Genomic DNA, 18,338 nt, shown 5'->3' on the forward strand with positions numbered 1-18,338 from the left:
GAAACGGTGTTTTTATTCTGGAAATCCGAAAGAAAATATGGTTTGCAGGGATGACTCAGGGTAAGTTGACTGTTGAAATTCAGTGAAGAACGCTGAAAGTTTTTTTTTTCGTGTCGTATTAACGTTCTAAGAAAAACGCGTTTTAATTGTTGACCTTCAATAAACAAACATATTTGGATTGTCGCACTTGCAGGGTGTGTCAAGATAGCACGGTCAGTTCAGAACTAAATTTCATATGAAAGTGGCAACATTTCAGGGAGTAATAATATAAATATAAATATATATAAATATTGAAATAACAAGCCATACTTTCAACATTTGCCTGGGAAAAATGTTTTAAAATGCAATTTATACTTGTTCTGAATCAGCTATTTGCAATTAATAGTTTTAAAAAATGTATGATTTGACGAAAACAAAAATTTTACCAAAAAATGCATTTTAAATTGATTTCAGCATTTAAATTTCCATTAAAATTTTGAAGTTTTCTGATTTTTCGGGCCAACATTGAAAGGGAGAGACAAAAACTTTAAAAACTTGAAATTTGGTACCAGCCTAATGGCGTTCTTAACTAAATGTGATTGAAAATCGACGTGCGACAAGATAAATCAATCAATTTTTAAAATCGTTGAGTTTTGTGAAACAGGTACGGCACTTGTTCGGTGACTGGGTGTTGTTTTTTTTTTTCTTAACTTATTTTTATTAGGTCCTTTTAGGTGCTGTGACCAGATTGGGACCGAGGATCAGTAAAGCAATGTATAATAAAAAAAAAACTTCTTAAATTCCATACTTGGAGATGATGTAACTGATGAGCGTTACTTGGTCCAAGCGGGTCTTGCAGGTCTTGAACCTGCCGATGTACTCGGAGAAAATGCCCCACAGCTCAGCCGAACTGTAGAGCACCTCCCCGGCTTCCTCCTTCGTGGCTCCACCGTCTCGAGAGCCACTGCTTCCTTGGCTTTTTCCTGCGGAGCGAGGGCGATCCTTCGATGTTCCGTCCGGGACTGCACCCGGCAATGGAGGGAACTCCGTCGGCGTGAACGCCGGAACTGCTGGACTCTGCTTCTCGGCCTTCCTTGCCGGCGGTTTCGGTTTCGACGCCTGCTGGCGCCACCGGATGAAGTCCGCACGCTTAGGGCAGCTGCGGTCCGTGGCTTCGTGAACTCCAGAGCAGTTGGCACACCGCTTCGGCTCGGCTTCTTGGACTCTGCACTCGTCCGTCTTGTGGGGATCCCATCAGTTGTTGCACCTCCCTTTCAGGTGACAGTTCCTGGTTCCATGACCCAGCTGCAAGCAGTTCCTGCACTGGGTCACGTTCGGCCGCTTGTTCCGGTAGGCATCCCACCGGATGATAGTTTTTGCCACAACTTTCATTGCAGAGAGCTTCTTCAGATTGGTGTATCCCTTGGGGAAGACCACAATGTACGGAATTTCGTCCACGGTGGACTTTTTCTTCCGCTCGATGGCATCACGGGATTGAAACTCGTCTGAAAAACCTGTATCATTTTCTCATTGGAAACAGTGGCGCCACGTGGTGGTAGCTGCCCTGTTTATTACACTGTGAAATTATCCATGGCCAATCCAGGTGACAACGAAATGTCCGTCCAAAAGGGGTGCTGCAAAAAAAGTTATTATTTTTAACAAATTTTCGAACAAATCAGCAACTAATTACAAGTTTGACAGTCGAACTACACTTAAAAGTTGGTTTTGTTATTTGTTTTTGCAAAACCGCATATTTTTAACGAAAGTGCCAAAAATATTCGTAATCACCTTTTGCCTCTTGGTGGCGCTTTGTGTTAGTATGTGTGTGGTCGATGTTTGCGGACGTGCTCGCAGAACACAGAACAGTGAGAACCAGCGAAAATGCCTCACTGTCTACTGATGCAAGTCGCCATATTGAAATTGCTTGAAGACTCATACCCATGATGGCATGCACCTCCAGCGCGTCTAGCTTGAGATCCCTCTTCAGCAGGTACTTGACCTCGTCCGGTTTCAGTTCATCAGGTAAACCACGAAGAACCACCCGATGATTTCGTTCGCTCCGCCGTTCGTGGGTGTAGAATTCCACTTTCTTCCTCTTGAGGAGCTCCTGCAACTTGTCAAAATCTTTGACAGAGAAGCAGGTCACCTTGGTTCCAAATCGGGTTAGTTTGTAAATCGGATTGAAACCAAATTTACAACTTTCCACTATCGCCACGAGCTTGTAAAAATCCGTGGTGTTCTTCACCACCAAAGGTGGTTGCTTTTGTTTACCTGCCGACTGGCCGGGTGGTGGAACCGCCGGGGCGTCCCCTCCTCCTGCTGGGCTGGCATTGTTGTTGTTTTTGTTATCCGCTAGCGGGCTGAACTTGTTGTTGTTGAGCAGGGTCTTCTAAACTTTTTCTCCTTCGATGCCGATTTCAGTGACCTCGCTGGACTTCTTCCGCTTCCGATTCCCGCGGACGGGACGAAAATCTTCCTCCTCGGAGGATTCCTCCACCTCCATCCGTCAAAAACTTCCAAGCACGCGAGATGACAACACGAGCAAAACACTTCTTAACTTGCCGCTGGCTTGCGACTGAGTGATATTGATGTTTGTGTTTCATTCCATAAATTGAAAAGTATGTATTGTAAATAAATTTGAGTAACTATTATTATTATTATATATTATCAGGATATTATTATGCATCGGTGGTCCCATCATAATTTTTCGTTCAGCCCAGCCCTCTGTCACGACGGCCATGTTTATGAAACCTAAATGTTCAACCCTCTGGCACCACTGTAAATGGCTAGAACGTTTGACAGTCACCAAAACCTCGAAGAGCCCACGTAGTAATATTAGTGAAGAGCCCACGTTGTTTATCGTGGGCTCTTCACTAATACTACTGCGTGGGCTCTGTGAGTGTAGCAGTATTGGTGTTGTCTGTTTGTTTACACCAAATCTTCAAGAAACATCACTTTTTGTGTGTGCAAATCTGTTACGAAAAAAGATGAAAACTGTTGCTTCCGAATGTCCGGTAAGATTTGCTGAGTAGTACTGGACTGGAGACTGGCCAAGTCCCGCTGTTGATCCTTCCGAACAACTCGCTACAATCTCCGGCAGGGAGTTACCGACCAAGTGCAGAAACATCCGTGATTCCGGTGATTGTGGCGGAGCTGGTCTTTCCGAGCATCCTTCAATAACCTTCTCCGAGGACTGGCCCACTCCCGCTGTCGACTCGCACAGGGAATCGAAGGAATCGCGTGCTTGTGTAGAATCCGACCTTTTGTGGACTCACAAGAAGTTCATCGCGAAGTGGTCCGAATAAATCTGAACTTTGAACTTGCAAAACCATCTTCATCGCTACTTCGCGGAGCATTTATCCATAGTCTCTGGCGGGTAGGGGTCTTCGGGAACTTGTGTTTGGAAATCCGTCCCGTGTCGTTATTTTTTCATGGAAATCATTTCAACATTATGAAATTATACCTTTGTTTACCACGCGGTTTGTTTATTTTCAAATTTTGACAGCAAATGCGTTCTTCATCTTCTTTGTTGTCTTCATGTTCGCGTCGAACATTTACAGCCCTCTGTCACGACGGCCATGTTTATGAAACCTAAATGTTCGACGCGAACATGAAGACAACAAAGAAGATGAAGAACGCATTTGCTGTCAAAATTTGAAAATAAACAAACCGCGTGGTAAACAAAGGTATAATTTCATAATGTTGAAATGATTTCCATGAAAAAATAACGACACGGGACGGATTTCCAACACAAGTTCCCGAAGACCCCTACCCGCCAGAGACTATGGATAAATGCTCCGCGAAGTAGCGATGAAGATGGTTTTGCAAGTTCAAAGTTCAGATTTATTCGGACCACTTCGCGATGAACTTCTTGAGTCCACAAAGGTCGGATTCTACACAAGCACGCGATTCCTTCGATTCCCTGTGCGAGTCGACAGCGGGTGGGCCAGTCCTCGGAGAAGGTTATTGAAGGATGCTCGGAAAGACCAGCTCCGCCACAATCACCGGAATCACGGATGTTTCTGCACTTGGTCGGTAACTCCTGCCGGAGATTGTAGCGAGTTGTTCGGAAGGATCAACAGACTTGGCCAGTCTCCAGTCCAGTACTACTCAGCAAATCTTACCGGACATTCGAAGCAACAGTTTTCATCTTTTTCGTAACAGATTTGCACACACAAAAAGTGATGTTTCTTGAAGATTTGGTGTAAACAAACAGACAACACCAATACTGCTACACTCACAGAGCCCACGCAGTAGTATTAGTGAAGAGCCCACGATAAACAACGTGGGCTCTTCACTAATATTACTACGTGGGCTCTTCGAGGTTTTGGTGACTGTCAAACGTTCTAGCCATTTACAGTGGTGCCAGAGGGTTGGTTCAGCCCAGTTAGCGAGCAGCATTCGCTACATTCTCAGCCCAGTTACCGAACAAATATATAACTCGAAAATAGTGCATTTCAAGAATTTTTTTAAAGGTCCTATAAGCTATTGTTTTTTTTATATGTTTATAGGACCTTTTCAAAATAAAACACAAGATTTTATATTTTTTGCAAAAAAAAGTGTATATTAGTGTACATACGACCTTATGTCCACTCAACCGTTATAAAAACCAATATCCAGCCCGCGCAAGCGCACGAGCTAAAACCATGCACAACGTTGCCCGTTTCCTAGGCAATATGCAACCCTCAAACATTCGGATATTCCTCAGTCCCCACACGGTATCGGTGACCGAACACAGCAGCAAAAATGAAATTCAAAATCTACCACACCAAGGAACCCAAATCCGGCGAGGCCATTTCGGCGCTGGGTTGGTGCAACAACGAGGAAGTGTACAGCTGCAGCGAGGACCACCAGTTGTTCCGATGGACCTCAACGAATCGGGAGTTTATGCAGGTCGCCAAGCTGCCCGATGACTTTGCTCCGACGGATTTGCACTGGCTGCTGCCGAAAGGGGCGGCCGTAACGAGTTCCGGCGGGGCTGCTGGTGGCAAGGGCAGCGATACGCTGCTGATTTGCAGCGGTGACGGCCGGTTCATAATTCTGAACAAGAGTGCCCGCGTTGAACGGAACGTGTCGGCGCACAGTGGTTCGATTGTGGCGGGGCGATGGAGTCCGGATGGGGCGGGGTTGTTGACGGCTGGTGAGGATGGGATCATTAAGATTTGGTCTAGATCGGGAATGTTGCGTTCGACGGTGGTTCAGCACGAGGGGCAGATTAGGTGCGCTCGGTGGGCACCGAATGCGACCGCTATTGCGTACTGTCAGGGTCCGTTTGTGGCCATTAAGCCGCTGGCCGCGAACAGCAAGCTGACCAAGTGGAGGGCGCACGATGGGTTGGTGCTGTGTATAGCGTGGTCCAACAATACGGACATGTTGGCGTCGGGTGGTGAGGACTGTCGGTACAAGATTTGGGACGCGCAAGGGGCTAACATCTATACCAGCGTGAGTGATGACTACGCGATTACCTCGCTGGACTTTAGTCCGGATGGGGAGCTGCTGGCGGTGGGAGGATTCAACATGCTGAAGCTTTGCCATTATTCGGGGGTAAGTTGTTGTTGGTATCAGTTGAACAAACTTGACATGCTAATGCTAATGCTTATTCCAGTGGAGCCACAGCATCAACCGCTTCAACCAGGACGTCGTTGGATCCTTGTTCAACATTGTATGGTCTGCGGATGGAACGCAGGTGACGGCCGGTACCAGCACCGGAACGATTCTGTTTGGACACATTATCGAGAGGGAACTGCGCAATCGCAACCTGAAGGCGGTTACCGCTGGGCGAAAGACGATCCTGCTGCATGACATTGTGGCACGAACGAAGGATACGTTGGACTTTTCCGAACGGATTATCAAGTGGGAGTTGGGCTATGGTCATCTGGTGGTCGCTACCTCACATCAGGTGCACATCTTCAACGAGAATTACATCAATACGCCGATAATTGTGGACGGAAGGGCAGAGATTAAAATTATCATCTTGGGAAAGAAGTAAGTTTTGTTCGAAATTTGACGTGCGACTTGTTCTAACGGCATGTATTGTAGGAATTTTCTCCTGGTGGACAACAACTCAATCTGGATTTACACCTACACCGGTCGGCTTCACCTGAATCCACGCTTTCCGGCGTCGCAGTCCCAGATTCCACACCTCAACAGTCGGTGTGTGTCGCTGGGTCTGGACACGTTGGCAATCCGCGACTATTCCGACCAATCGTTGATCCACGTGTTCGACCTGCTACCGGGAGCAACTCGACAGGAAGAACCGTACACCATTCAGAACAAATCCGCCCTCGTCGAGGTGGCCGTTTGCCGGTTCGGAAACCCGGACGATCAGTACCTAGTGTTCATCGACGTCAACCGGGACCTATTCATCACCAACGTTCGAAGTGGTCCCGATTACATCATCCACAAGATCGGAACCCAAGTTTGTACCGTCATGTGGTCCAGCGACACCAACATCCTCGTCGGTCTTCACGACTCCTGCTACAGCGTCTGGTACTGTCCAGGGGAAGCCTGCACCGATCCCACCCTGATCGCGCTCACCACCTTCACCTTCGACACCAGTGAATTCGGCAAGAACATCACGCTGGAGAACTTCGAAGGTGCCAACGTTACGTTCCGCAGTTCCGGTGCCATCTTCACCGTTTCCGTGAAAACCTACTGCGTAATCCTGCACAAACTCTTCGCGGACAACTCCTGGGAACGAGCGCTCAAGCTCTGCCGCCTTGTCCAGAACCAGATCCTGTGGGCAACCCTGGCCGCGATGGCCTCCAAGCGGAACCAGCTGGAAATCAGCGAGGAAGCGTTCTCAGCCGCACTCCAAATTGACAAGGTGAACTACCTAAACTTTATGAAAGATCTCGGCCAATCCAGCCCCGAGCAGATGGCGGAAAACTCCATCATGAACGGACGCGTCCAGGAGGCGGAAATTATACTGCTGCACAACCGGAAGATACGGGAGGCGATTCTGTTCTGCTTGCGGATGCACCGCTGGAGCAAGGCGCTGGAGATTGCGCAGAAGCACGACACGGACCTGGAGCTGGTGATGAAGGAGCGTCGGAAGTACCTGCAGGCGCTTGGGAGGGAGGAGCACGATCCGAGCTATTTGGCGTTGCAGAATTGAGCGTCGTTTGATAATTGTTTCTGCATTTTTTATTTGGATGAAACTTTGTACGAACCTTTTCTACGACCAAACAAGACATTTTGCATCCTTAGTTTGGCAGCTGTCCACACAAAAAGGTTATTAAAATATTCAAAAAGCTGTATCTTGAGAACTTTATGATTAATTGCTTTTAAAGAACCTTCTTTTACGAGAAATAGTTGAAAAGAAACCATTCTCTATGAACCAGCCAATCACACAAGATGTAAAATATGGTTAGTTTGGTTATTTTTGAATAAAATAATAAAAATTGAATGGCCCCTTTCAAAAATAAAGTACTTTTGTTCCAGCCATCAAGGAATTTTCTCAATTTTTCCATCAATGAAAATTCTCCTCCATCTATTGGTTACAAGAAATTAGTTATTGGTTAATTTGTTAAATACCTAGCTGATAATCGCAGGTACCATACATAAAAGCTACCGGATATTTCTTAAGACTCTTCCGAAATTGACCTTTCTAGTAAATGCACGAAATCGAAGCCTCTTGATTCGATCTTGAAGAAGAGAAGTTGTGTTGGGCTCTACTGACTAATTTGTGTGTTTGTGTTCGCGAGATTCCTGTCTGTTTGATGGCCATCAGAAAATTTGTTCGTTCGATTATAGTGCGCGTTGCGTTGTTGGCAGAAGAGTGGGACTAGACGAATTTAAATTGAAGCCAACGCGCGCGCGTCGTTTGTACCACATGCAATTTGCTCAAAAGGGGCGACAATACAAAATACTTACAATTACAGCTCGTCATCAAAGTGGTGAATGTTCTGCAGATGATCACCGTAATCGGTGGCTTCGCTGCCCACAAAGATGTCGTAGTTGTCGATGATTTCCTTGTACGAGAGACGATCGTCGTGGTTGTCGTCTGTGGACGCAAAGAGGTGGCCCACTTCGTCCTCTGCCACTTCGCTGCAAGTTCACATAAACATTAGAGGTTGTTTTTGGTTAAGAATATGTTCAACTTACTCATTGCTAGGCAAAATCCAGGACAGAATTTCATTCCCGTTCAGATAGCCATCACCGTCCTTGTCATAATCGTTGTCAAACCGGTCCTTCTCCGTTATCAGCCACTCCTTGTCATGGTTGCGGGACTGCTCCGCGGCGTACTCTTGGAAGTCAATCTTGCCGTCCCCGTTCGCGTCCTTATTGCGCAAGGTTTGCTTCAGCACCACGGAAAACATCTGCGGGAACTCCTCCGGCGACATGAACAGGACAAACTCCGCCGAGTCCAGCTTTCCGTCCTTGTTTTCGTCGGCGGCCTCGAACATTTCCTTGTCGTCGGCAATCAGCTTCTTCTCCTCCTCCTTGGTCGGATCGAACTGCCGCTCGCCGTCCTCATCGTCGTCACTCTCCATCCCGTAAGTATCCGCGTAGTATTCCTCCCAGGTGATGATGTCGTCCCCGTTGGTATCAATGTCCTCAAACCTATCCGCAGATTCCTCCTCCGCCAAACTCTTGAACGACCTCAAAATCCACGCCTTCAACTCATGCCTGTCGACAAACTCGTCATGGTTCAAGTCCATCCGGGTGACCAGCACGGCCAGCCGCTTCTTCGACTCTTCCGGTGACAGATTGTCAAACTCTTCCGCCTCCTTCACACTGCCCAAAATTGCCTCGTGGTCAAACTCGGAGTGGTGCTCGCCTACCCCGTCCATGTGGTGCGAATCCCGCGGGGCGTAGCTTCCATCCTCGAGGCGCTCCTTGGCCCCTCCGCCGGCAGTGTGCGAGTGCTTGTGGGTTGTGGCCGCCACCGAAAGACCCAGGACGGTCCCGGCTAGCAGCAGAAACACCTGCAGGTTCATTGGCCTACGGGGATGACGCAAGAGAGTAAAATTAACAGCCACGCAAGAAACGCATCAAATTCAGGAATTTCGATGTTCTAATTTTAGCCCCGCGCTTGCAATTGTCTGCCGGAATAGTTCAAGTGGATTTCGTAACTGGTTCGAGTTTCAAGTTGAGCTGAAAAAGCACTGGTTTGCAACTTACCGTGATGGTTTGGTCGACTTCCTAATCGTACGCGTCGTATCGATTATTTCCGGAATGAAATAAAAATTTAAAAATCCAGCTGCGGAAACGTTTTTCTGCTGGCTTGCTGGCACTTCTGCTGATGTACGTGATGTAAACAATGCGATGGAGGATTAATGCACTGCACTATCAAACGAAAAGGGCGATCAGTTGAAAAATATTTCAGGAATAAAAAGATCGGATAAAAAACTTTCACTTCTGTTTAATTTTAGATTTAAAAATTGTTGTTTTTTTTTATTTTTTTTAATAATTATTCAAAAAATAACTTCCATTTAAGCCGTTTTCGATTGTTTGCATTAGCAAAATGACATTTCAGGTGCACGTTCTAGAAAAACTAAACAGTATTTTTAGTTTTTCAACTCACTTGTTTGCACGCAGGAAAAATTGTTGGCTAAATATTGAATTCGAACAACGAATTCGTTTTTGCGCTGCGAACGGAAATATCTGGAGTTTTTTTTTTAAAAGGTCCAATAAACCACATTTCCAGTTTTTGCTTTTTGGGTGTTTTTGAATCCGCCTTGAGTCAGGGCTATCCAAAAACGCCCAAAAAGCAAAAACTGAAAATGTGGTTTATTGGACCTTTTCAAAAAAAAACTCCAGATATAATCATTTTAAGCCTTATAAGCGGTCGTGTTTAAATGATGCTGGATAATCTGGAGTGTTCCTTGAAATTTACTAAAACCAAGCACAACACTCGCTTCGAGGTTAATTTTTCCAAATTGATTTAAAAATCCATTTCAATTATTTTGACGTCGTACAAAGGGTCAATAATATTACAAATTTAGGACCCATCAAAATAAAAACATTAAAAAAACATTTTTTGTTTATGATTCGATTATCCGAAGTCTCTTATACACCTTCGGATAATCGAGTGTGAGTTAAAATTAAAACAAAGCCTGAATATTAAAAAAAAATCTCAAATAAAAAAATCTGAAAACTCCCATAAAAACTTTTTTTGCCTTCCTCACCTTACTGAGGAAAGGCTTTAAAATCACTTGAAAAATGAACTTCTTAATTCGACCTCGTAGACCCACCTTCATGTGTACCTATCGCCTCAGAATCAAATTCTGAACAAATGACTGTGCGTGTACACGTGTCTGGGTGTGAGTACATGCACCGAAAAATATGCACTCGATTATCTCCGGACTGGCTGAACCGATTTGGTTTCATTCGATTCGTCTTGGGGTCCCATAAGACCCTAGTTAATATAACGTTTAGTAAAGTACTTCAAAAGTTATGCTTAAAAAAACGATTTCAGCCAAAGTTCGGAAGATTGTAAAAGGGTGGTTGGATGCCGGATCTCATATATTGTCGCCGCGGCACTAAACCGAATAGAGCAGGTTTAACTCTCGCGACAATTTTCTGTCGCGAAATTTCTGTCAAGCATGTTTATGTGATTTTGAATCAGTGTGTTTGCTTTTTTGTTTTGACGGCTTTGGATGATGAGAAAAACGTGGCTGATCTTTTCTGATCTACCAAGGAAATGGAATGCTTTAGATTAAATTAATGTTTAAAATCTTGGTTTTTTGTTCTACTACCAATAGAACTGTCTAATTTGGGGTAATTTATAAAGTTCAGTGACTTCAGTCAGTGTCCAGCTTCAGTCAGTGTCCAGCTTCAGAAAAAGACGTAGAAGGGAAAAAGTCTTGGTTAAGCTGCTGATTACGGATGGATTTCCGTCTGAATAAAACAAAAATATGTGGCCTCATTGTCGAGGGACCTCAATCCGGTCCGTTGTTTCCTCTCACGGGAGAGTTTTGCTGATGCGGGATGCTGTGGGTGTCGATTGAATAAGCTCTATAGAGTCAAAATGGGAAGACCTAGCCACCAATTTGAAAATCAAAAGCGCCGTAATTGTCCTCTCCAAGCTAGACATCATGGAATGGTCCATCCGGATGATCGAATCCACGCTCACAGAACGATTTCCGGTAGATTTTCGTGATCGATTCCATGCTCCGTGTAAGACGCGGCGCGAGTCTTGTCGCAACTCAACTGGCGACATTTCAGTTTGGTGCCGCGGCGAAATTTTGTTTTGGTTTCGCGTGTGACATTTGAGGTACACTCAGAAAAGAAACCACAGAAAATTGCTTCGCGAGATGAAAAACACTCGCGCTGTTATTTCGTTTTTTTTTTTTTTTCAAAAACCACAATATTTCGATGAAAATGATTTCCGGGTCCATCATGCGATTTGTCGTTAGTTAGATAATCAAATAACCTTTCAAATTAGCATTAGCATTAGCATTTGAAGGACGCCCCACCACCGGAAGGCTCCACAACGCTTATCCCACTGTTTGGTGTGGTTGTGTTAGACCCTCATCCGGAATAATAATCCAACACGGGAGATACCATGTCTTCATCTTTTGATGAGTGTGTAATACAGCCCAGGGCATAAGGGGGTCCACGCCGGGTCCAAGCTATCCTCGGGGAAATGAAGGAATGCTAGTAAACACCTATCTAAAGTGCGCAGGGACCCCTACGTCACCTTAGTGGTATAGATGTTTGTAGGGAGGTTTTGGACTCAATGTTAGTAGAAAGGTAAGACCCTAGGATATACCTTGACAGGTATTGCGGGTGTGTCAAAAGTTTTTAACTGATAGTGTATTGAGCAGTACCTGCATTAACATTTAAAAGTTAAACTCAAACAGCCGGCTGTAGAGTGAAATTAACTATTTATAATGTAAATTTTAATTTAATTTTATTTAATACGTAGAAAATGATTTTTAACTGATAGTGTACTGATGGTAAATTTAGTTAAGGCTTGTTTTTTAGTTGTTGAATTGTTTTATTTTAGTTTAATGTATTTAAATTTAGATTTGATACTAAGTTGAAATAGTTATTGTTTTGATATATTTAAAACGAGATTCATTGTATTTCGAACAAAAGACCGACGAAGAAGTCACGAACACGAAAAACCGAAACAAAATTGTCTTATCCAGAGTTTTTTTTTGAAAAAGTCCTATAAACTATTGTCTTTCATATGTTTATAGGACCTAATCAAAAAAATGTCGAGTTATGATGAATTATAATACTGCTGGATTTTAAGTATTAATTCCGAACGCGTTATGTAGTTAAATATGAATTTTCACAAGAGCTAAACACAAAATTATACACACGCGATTAAACTACTGGATTATTTGTCAATATAACTCCTATTTGAAATGCCGATTCAAATCTTCTTAAATAAATAAAAACATTTCATTCAAGAACAACCCTACTCAAAATCAAACACACTTTACACACATATATAAAAAAAATCCAATAGAGATATCCACGCGCGAGAGTGTGTTAGTTTGGAGTTTAGTTACACGCAGACATAGGCAAATCGGATAGAATGATTCGTCTGTCAAAATCAGCTGTGTCCTTTGTTATACCACGAGCACGTGGAAAACAGCTGGTTTTTACAGGCGGGTTGTCTACTCGATTTGCCTATGTCTGCGTGAAAATAGTGTAAACAAAATCAGCTGCTTGGAATTCAGCCAATCACAATCGATCAAAACCAAAACAATACTTTAAATACAAATACTAACACAGAAACATGGTGTGCGTGAGAGAATCCGTGGAGATCTCTATAGAGATCTCCACGGTTTCTCTCACGCACACCATGATTGTGTGTTGGTATTTGTATTTGAAGTATTGTTTTGGTTTTGAACGATTGTGATTGGCTGAATTCCAAGCAGCTGATTTTGTTTACACTTTTTTACGCAGACATAGGCAAATCGAGTAGATCAATCGTCTGTAAAAACCAGATGTTTACCACGTGCTCGTGGTATAACAAAGAACACAGCTGATTTTGACAGACGAATCATTCTACTCGATTTGCCTAAGTCTGCGTGTAGATTTTGTACAAACTTACACACTCTCGCGCGTGGATACCTCTATAGAGATCTCCACGGTTTCTCTCACGCACACCACGATTCTGTGTTAGTATTTGTATTTGAAGTATTGTTTTGGTTTTGATCGACTGTGATTGGCTGAATTCCTAGCAGCTGATTTTGTTTACACTATTTTCACGCAGACATAGGCAAATCGAGTAGACCAATCGTCTGTAAAAACCAGCTGTTTACCACGTGCTCGTGGTATAATAAAGGGCACAGCTGATTTTGACAGACGAATTAATCTACTCGATTTGCCTATGTCTGTGTGTAATTTTGTTACAAACTAACACCTTCTCGCGCGTGGATATCTCTATTGGAATTCGCTCACCCAGTTCTTTTGAAGAATTTTCGTTTGCGCACTCAACACCAGAGCGTTAGTTAGTGTGTGTAAGTACTGCCATCGCTACCAGCAGAAAACATGCAAACACACCGAAAGCTCACCCGCACGCTGGGTTGCTATGCAAATAACCTTTCAAATGAGCCTAAAACATCGAAGATCTGACAACCCTATCCAATGTTATTATCACTTAAGTGTTATTTACACACCTTTTGGAGGCCGGTGTGGTGATTATTGCATTCGATCGTAATATTACGATCGTAATTTCTCGACTCACGATCGAGGTTTCTCGATATTAAGATTACGACTTACCATCGACAAATCTCGATCTACCATCGACAAATTACGACTTACCATTGAGAAATTACGATCGTAATTTTACTGTTGAGGGTTGAGATCGTGGATCGAGAAATTACGATCGTAATTTGTAATACCATTTTTTGAATATTTTTTTTTTATTTAAACGGAATTTTAATTTCAAAAATTTAAAAATAAAAAAAAATTAAAAGATTCAATAAATTCAAAATATTAGCAAAATTAAAAAATTTAAAATTTCTAAAATTTTTAAAATTTTAGAAAATTTGGGCCCTCTCTGTCCATTTGAAATTGTCTTTGACCGGTTCTTACCAATGCCAATGTTTAATATTTTGATCATTAAAACAATCTCCAACTAAATTACACCAACGCATACATACTTGTGAGAAAACGAAGGGCGGAAAAATAAAACACAGTCATGTAAGTTTATAGCTATCTCCAACTCTGTTTACGAGTTCTTTGTAATCTTCTCTTTTTTGAAATCAATCTTTATTTTTTGCCATCGTAACTCGTCAATCTTTTGTTGTTGTTTTTTTTTCAAGCTTTTTTGTTGCTTTCTCTTTTGCCGACTTGCGTGAATATCTTTTTTGTTTTCTCTTTTTTTTTGTTTTTTTTTTTCTTGATTCGTTATTTTTTTTCGGCGTTCTTGCATGTTTTTGCTTGTGGATTTTTTAAGCAGCTTTTGCATTTCAACCCAAACATTTTCCTTCCGCTTTTAAACAGTGTGCGGCATGTCTAACGAATATGCTTATATGATAACAACAGAAACGGGATTCTCTTATCAACTAAGACTCGGCTGCTGCTGCTGCTGTCCAGTGTCCAGTGACCCCCGCCGTTGTCGTTATCTGGAAGAAAGAACGGGAAGAGAAAAGGAAAACAAAAAAGACTCGCTCCACGTGTGTTTCTTGGGTCGGTTGACGATGGCCGTCGAGATGCTGCTGTTGATGACGGTGCGTGCTCGCTGCGATGTTCTTTCTCTCGATTGCGCAATAAATTTAACAAGTATTCGTTTTCCGCTTAATCGGTTGTTTGTTTGTGTGTGGTTTGTTGTTTGAATATATATTAAAGTTATTTTCCCTTTTTCGCAGGTGTTTTAGTTAAGATTACAAATCACTGTATGTACACTTAATTGTTATTTGTATCAACACTAGATTTTTTCATCTATTTTTGTATATAGATTAAATTTGTAATAATTAATATTTAATTACTAGTTGTTTTCTTCCTTTCGGGGGATTTTTGTTTTAAAACTACCATCGTTTTTTGTTTGCTTCTGTGGTTTCTTCTTCAAGGAAGCTAGATTCCGTCCGCGCGAGCTCCTCCGCGAACCAATTTGGAAAGAGGGGTGGTAAACAACAACTAAAAAAGCACTCAACGAGAGTTTCGTTTGAGAAATGCCTTCGACAGCCGATTCGTATGACTAACATGATAATTTTGGGCGGCTTTTGCTCGTCGTCGTCGTCGGGAATCGAGTTTCCTTACTCGCTACTAACAATTCCAAACGTTACAAAAAAAAACTGTCGACTAAAAAGTTAGATAACAACAAAGAAAAGGTTTGTTTGTGTGTGTGTGGAGTGGAAAATCTTACAATCTACATTATTTTGAAGAAAAATAAGAAACAAAGTTCACTTAAAACGCTACTGACAATAAATGAAAGAGTTTTTCCCTTCTGTTGCTCTGTAGAGTTCAGTAGACTGGTTCCTCTCCCTCTCTCGCGATGGCTGGATTATCAACGGCGCCAGGAGCGGTCCTCCTCTTCTTCCTCTTCCTCCTCCTCGACCATGCGCACCTCGGACGCTTCCTCCATGGAGCCGGTCTCGGTGAGCGTGTCAGCGAGCGATGCGGCCGAGCTGGCGTCCACTCCAGCGCCAACTCCGACGCCAACGCCACCAACGGCTACGGCTCCTTCGATGGTGGCCGCGACCTTACCGGAAGCATCCGCCCCTTCCTTGGCAGCGGCATCCTGCTCGACGACGGCTTCCGCAGACGATTTTTCCTTGCCGTCGGCGGCCCCAACCGGAGCGACAACCACGGCAGAGTTTGGTATTGTCGTTGGCGTCGTCGGGGGAACCGTCGTTGCGACCCAGCCAATTTGCAGCGTAACGTCGCGGAACGCCTTACCCCGGACGAGAGCCTTCTCGGCGTTCTGCCGGATCGAGTAGCTGATCAGCAGCGATGGCACCGTTTTGTCCAGCTGATGTTTGGTGATTTCGCCAAAGTTTTTAAAGTGTCCCAGCAGGGCGTCGGCGTCCTCGGCCGCGAACCCAGTGATGGAGATCGTGGTGGGACGTCGATCGACGCTGTTTGAACCAAGCGGCCGGTTGATGGGACGCCCGGGGCGTGGTCCGGAGAGTTGCGGCTTTCCGGTGCCAGGAAGAGTTCCGGCGATTGGCCCTGCTGCTGCAGGTTGAGGGTTGGCACCACCGACGCCCGGGATACGATGCGTTCGTTGTTCCGCCGCGATGATCTCCAACTCAGCGTCCAGAATGTCCTTCTCGTGCTGTTCTTTTGTTTTACGCTTGGGCAGCAGCGTTGCCGCAATCTGGTTCTGCTCGCTGGAGATTTCCGCCCTGAGGGCAGCGATTTTCGCCTCGAGGTCCTTAATCGGTGCAAGCAGCTTGGTACGCATCGGATCGGTCGCTTCGACCTTCTCCACCATCATTATCAGCTTGCTCAGTTCCTTCAGGTAGCCCTGCATCAGATCGTACTTGCCCTTGTGCATCGTCTGGGTCAGTTCCTGCTTCTTGCGTAGCAGTTCCGACGTGGCCCGATTGATCTTGGCGTTTTTCATGCGCAGCTGATTCGCAGTTACGATCGGGGTCGTAACCGTGTTGACCAGCTTGGTGGCGGTGTTGGTGAAACCGGTTGCGACCGCCGTTGTGGCCGGGGCCACGTTCTCTCCACCGCTGCTAGCTACGATTGCTCCGCTACTGCTCGTGACCACGACGCCATCCTTTGTGGCCGCGGGTGTTACGGTCGTCGGTGTACTTCCGGCCGTAGTAACATTAGAATTCTGGTTCAAATTGTTGTTGATGCTGTACTGATTCGGGTACGACCTACGCAGCGAATGTTCCGTCTTGGCCGCCGGAGTGATACCAGGCTGTTCACCACCGTTTCCTCCCGTGTGCCAGAATACTTTTATGAACCGGTTGTTCAGCACGGCTTCGGTGCTCCGATAGGCCACGTTTGCCTCAGCGTGCGTCGAGAAGGTCACAATCGCAGCCTCCGGATCGCCGTCGTAGCTGATCTGGATGTTGACAATCTTGCCAAACTTGGAAAAGTGGTTGTTCAGATGAGCGATCGCGTTCAACCCGCGCGGTATCTTTCTCAGCTCGAGCGAGCAATTCTGCTGAGGGTTAACGGCACCACCAGCACCAGCCGGATGTCCCGTAACGCGTGGTCCCAACCGGTTGTTCAACGGAAGCTTGCGCTTCAAATGTCCATCAGCAATCGCAACGGCGTCCTCGGGCTCAAATCGTCGTTTCGTCTGCTGCGACGAAACATCACCACCCTTGTTGGCGTCCACAACCGGCACCGAAATCAACTCCCGCTGCAGCGGCGTAGCCCCAATCGGATTGCCCGGGAAGCCCGGAGGAAACCCAGGAGCAACGTTCCTAAAGTTCCCACCAGCCATTCCACCACGTGGTCCAAATCCACCTCCAACGTTCACTCCTGTGATGTTTCCTAACCTCTGCGTGATCGACGGTCTGCCCGGAGGGAAGTTCGGCGGACGGTTCCACAGTTCCGGCGCGTCCGGACTATACTCGGGATGAATCGGACCCGCCCGCAGCTGAGCCGCCGACTGAATCGTAATCAATGCCGGGTTATTAATGTCCTCCAGCACAACCGGATCCACTCCGTGATCCCACGGACAAGTTTCCCCTCGCATACAGTAACCCTTCTCGTCAAAGTCCCGGCAGCGTTGCCGTTTCCCCGTTCCCAACAGCGCACCATCAACCACAGGTTTATGCTCCACCAGTGCCGGGGCCGCTACATTCGCAGGAGCCGCCACGGCCGGAGATTCCGACCGGGCCATCTTCCTCCGATCCGCCATCGGCGACGGTGATCGGCTTCTCGACTGACTCCGGATCGTACCCCGGTTGTTACCACTTCCACCCGTCGCTCCAGAACCTCCACCGCCGCGACGACTTTCGTAGTTGTTGCCATGGTTCTTGCGGTCATACCGGCTGCTGCTGCTGCCACCGCCGCTACGGAACGAATCCCGTCCGGGGGATTTGTTTCGGTACGCCCGATTCGACTTGTCCCGGTTGGATTCGCTGCCCCGCGCCAGGCCACGGTCCCGTGACCGGGAGCGGCGGGAACGTTCAAAGGAGCGCGAGCGCGACCGAGAGCGGGACCGGTTCGATATCCGGCGGCCACGGCTGCGGCTGCTTTCTTTGCTCTGGTTGGGGAATAGAGGGAGAGGAAAAGTGGATTAGAAAATGAACATGCATTTATTTAGGGCACCATTCACGAATGACGTTGCATTTTACAAGGGACGGGGGTGTTTGATGTGACGGTCATTTAAATACCTTTCTAAAAATGTATAGCAAGACGGGGTTTCTTACAAAAACCACCCTTTTTACAATCTTTCGAAGTTAAGCTAACATTGTTTTTTAGTGAAATTTTGCCAAGGCCTTCGGATAATCAAGTCTGGACTGTCTGTTTGA

General features: G+C 45.4%; 3 protein-coding genes across 7 annotated transcripts in view; 1 reads left to right on the forward strand and 2 right to left on the reverse strand.

Annotated features, from left to right (window-relative positions):
* The first annotated feature begins 2,914 nt into the window (after positions 1 to 2,914).
* LOC6049612 (intraflagellar transport protein 80 homolog) lies at positions 2,915 to 7,403 on the forward strand. 3 transcript variants are annotated; one of them, XM_038254991.1, is made up of 4 exons: positions 2,915 to 2,993; positions 4,688 to 5,523; positions 5,585 to 5,964; positions 6,019 to 7,403. In XM_038254991.1, exons 2-4 carry the CDS (start codon positions 4,726 to 4,728, stop codon positions 7,094 to 7,096), a joined length of 2,256 nt encoding a protein of 751 aa, XP_038110919.1. In that variant the 5' UTR covers positions 2,915 to 2,993; positions 4,688 to 4,725; the 3' UTR covers positions 7,097 to 7,403. The 3 variants fall into 3 exon arrangements, with proteins under 3 accessions (XP_038110919.1, XP_038110918.1, XP_001866340.2); XM_038254990.1 differs by having other exon boundaries at positions 2,978 to 2,993; positions 4,651 to 5,523; XM_001866305.2 differs by lacking the exon at positions 2,915 to 2,993 and having other exon boundaries at positions 4,465 to 5,523.
* Positions 7,404 to 7,470: 67 nt separating this feature from the next.
* LOC6049613 (reticulocalbin-2) lies at positions 7,471 to 9,268 on the reverse strand. Its single transcript, XM_001866306.2, has 3 exons — positions 9,106 to 9,268; positions 8,086 to 8,925; positions 7,471 to 8,028 (listed from the first exon to the last, which is right to left on the reverse strand). The coding sequence occupies exons 2-3, from the start codon at positions 8,919 to 8,921 to the stop codon at positions 7,857 to 7,859; spliced, it is 1,008 nt and encodes a 335-aa protein (XP_001866341.2). The 5' UTR covers positions 8,922 to 8,925; positions 9,106 to 9,268; the 3' UTR covers positions 7,471 to 7,856.
* A 4,824-nt stretch (positions 9,269 to 14,092) lies between these two features.
* Positions 14,093 to 18,338, reverse strand: part of LOC6031342 (zinc finger protein swm) — a 31,554-nt gene continuing 27,308 nt past the window's right edge. For all 3 annotated transcript variants that reach the window (XM_038250248.1, XM_038250246.1, XM_038250247.1), the window contains exon 3: positions 14,093 to 18,070. In XM_038250248.1, the coding sequence (XP_038106176.1) occupies positions 15,398 to 18,070 (2,673 nt within the window). In that variant the 3' untranslated portion in view covers positions 14,093 to 15,397. The remainder of the gene's footprint in view (positions 18,071 to 18,338) is intronic.

The sequence above is a fragment of the Culex quinquefasciatus genome, chromosome 2 (genome assembly GCF_015732765.1).
Source record: "Culex quinquefasciatus strain JHB chromosome 2, VPISU_Cqui_1.0_pri_paternal, whole genome shotgun sequence".
In the NCBI taxonomy this organism is placed as follows: domain Eukaryota; kingdom Metazoa; phylum Arthropoda; class Insecta; order Diptera; family Culicidae; genus Culex; species Culex quinquefasciatus.

What these genes read in the sequence shown, in the direction of transcription:
- LOC6049613 (XM_001866306.2), bottom strand. Translation starts at nt 8,921, where the DNA reads ATGAACCTGCAGGTGTTTCTGCTGCTAGCCGGGACCGTCCTGGGTCTT. An exon ending in TGGATTTTGCCTAGCAATGA is followed by an intron (nt 8,029 to 8,085) that starts GTAAGTTGAACA and finishes GTGAACTTGCAG; the next exon opens with CGAAGTGGCAGAGGACGAAG.
- LOC6049612 (XM_038254991.1), top strand. Translation starts at nt 4,726, where the DNA reads ATGAAATTCAAAATCTACCACACCAAGGAACCCAAATCCGGCGAGGCC. An exon ending in AGCTTTGCCATTATTCGGGG is followed by an intron (nt 5,524 to 5,584) that starts GTAAGTTGTTGT and finishes TGCTTATTCCAG; the next exon opens with TGGAGCCACAGCATCAACCG. An exon ending in ATTATCATCTTGGGAAAGAA is followed by an intron (nt 5,965 to 6,018) that starts GTAAGTTTTGTT and finishes CATGTATTGTAG; the next exon opens with GAATTTTCTCCTGGTGGACA.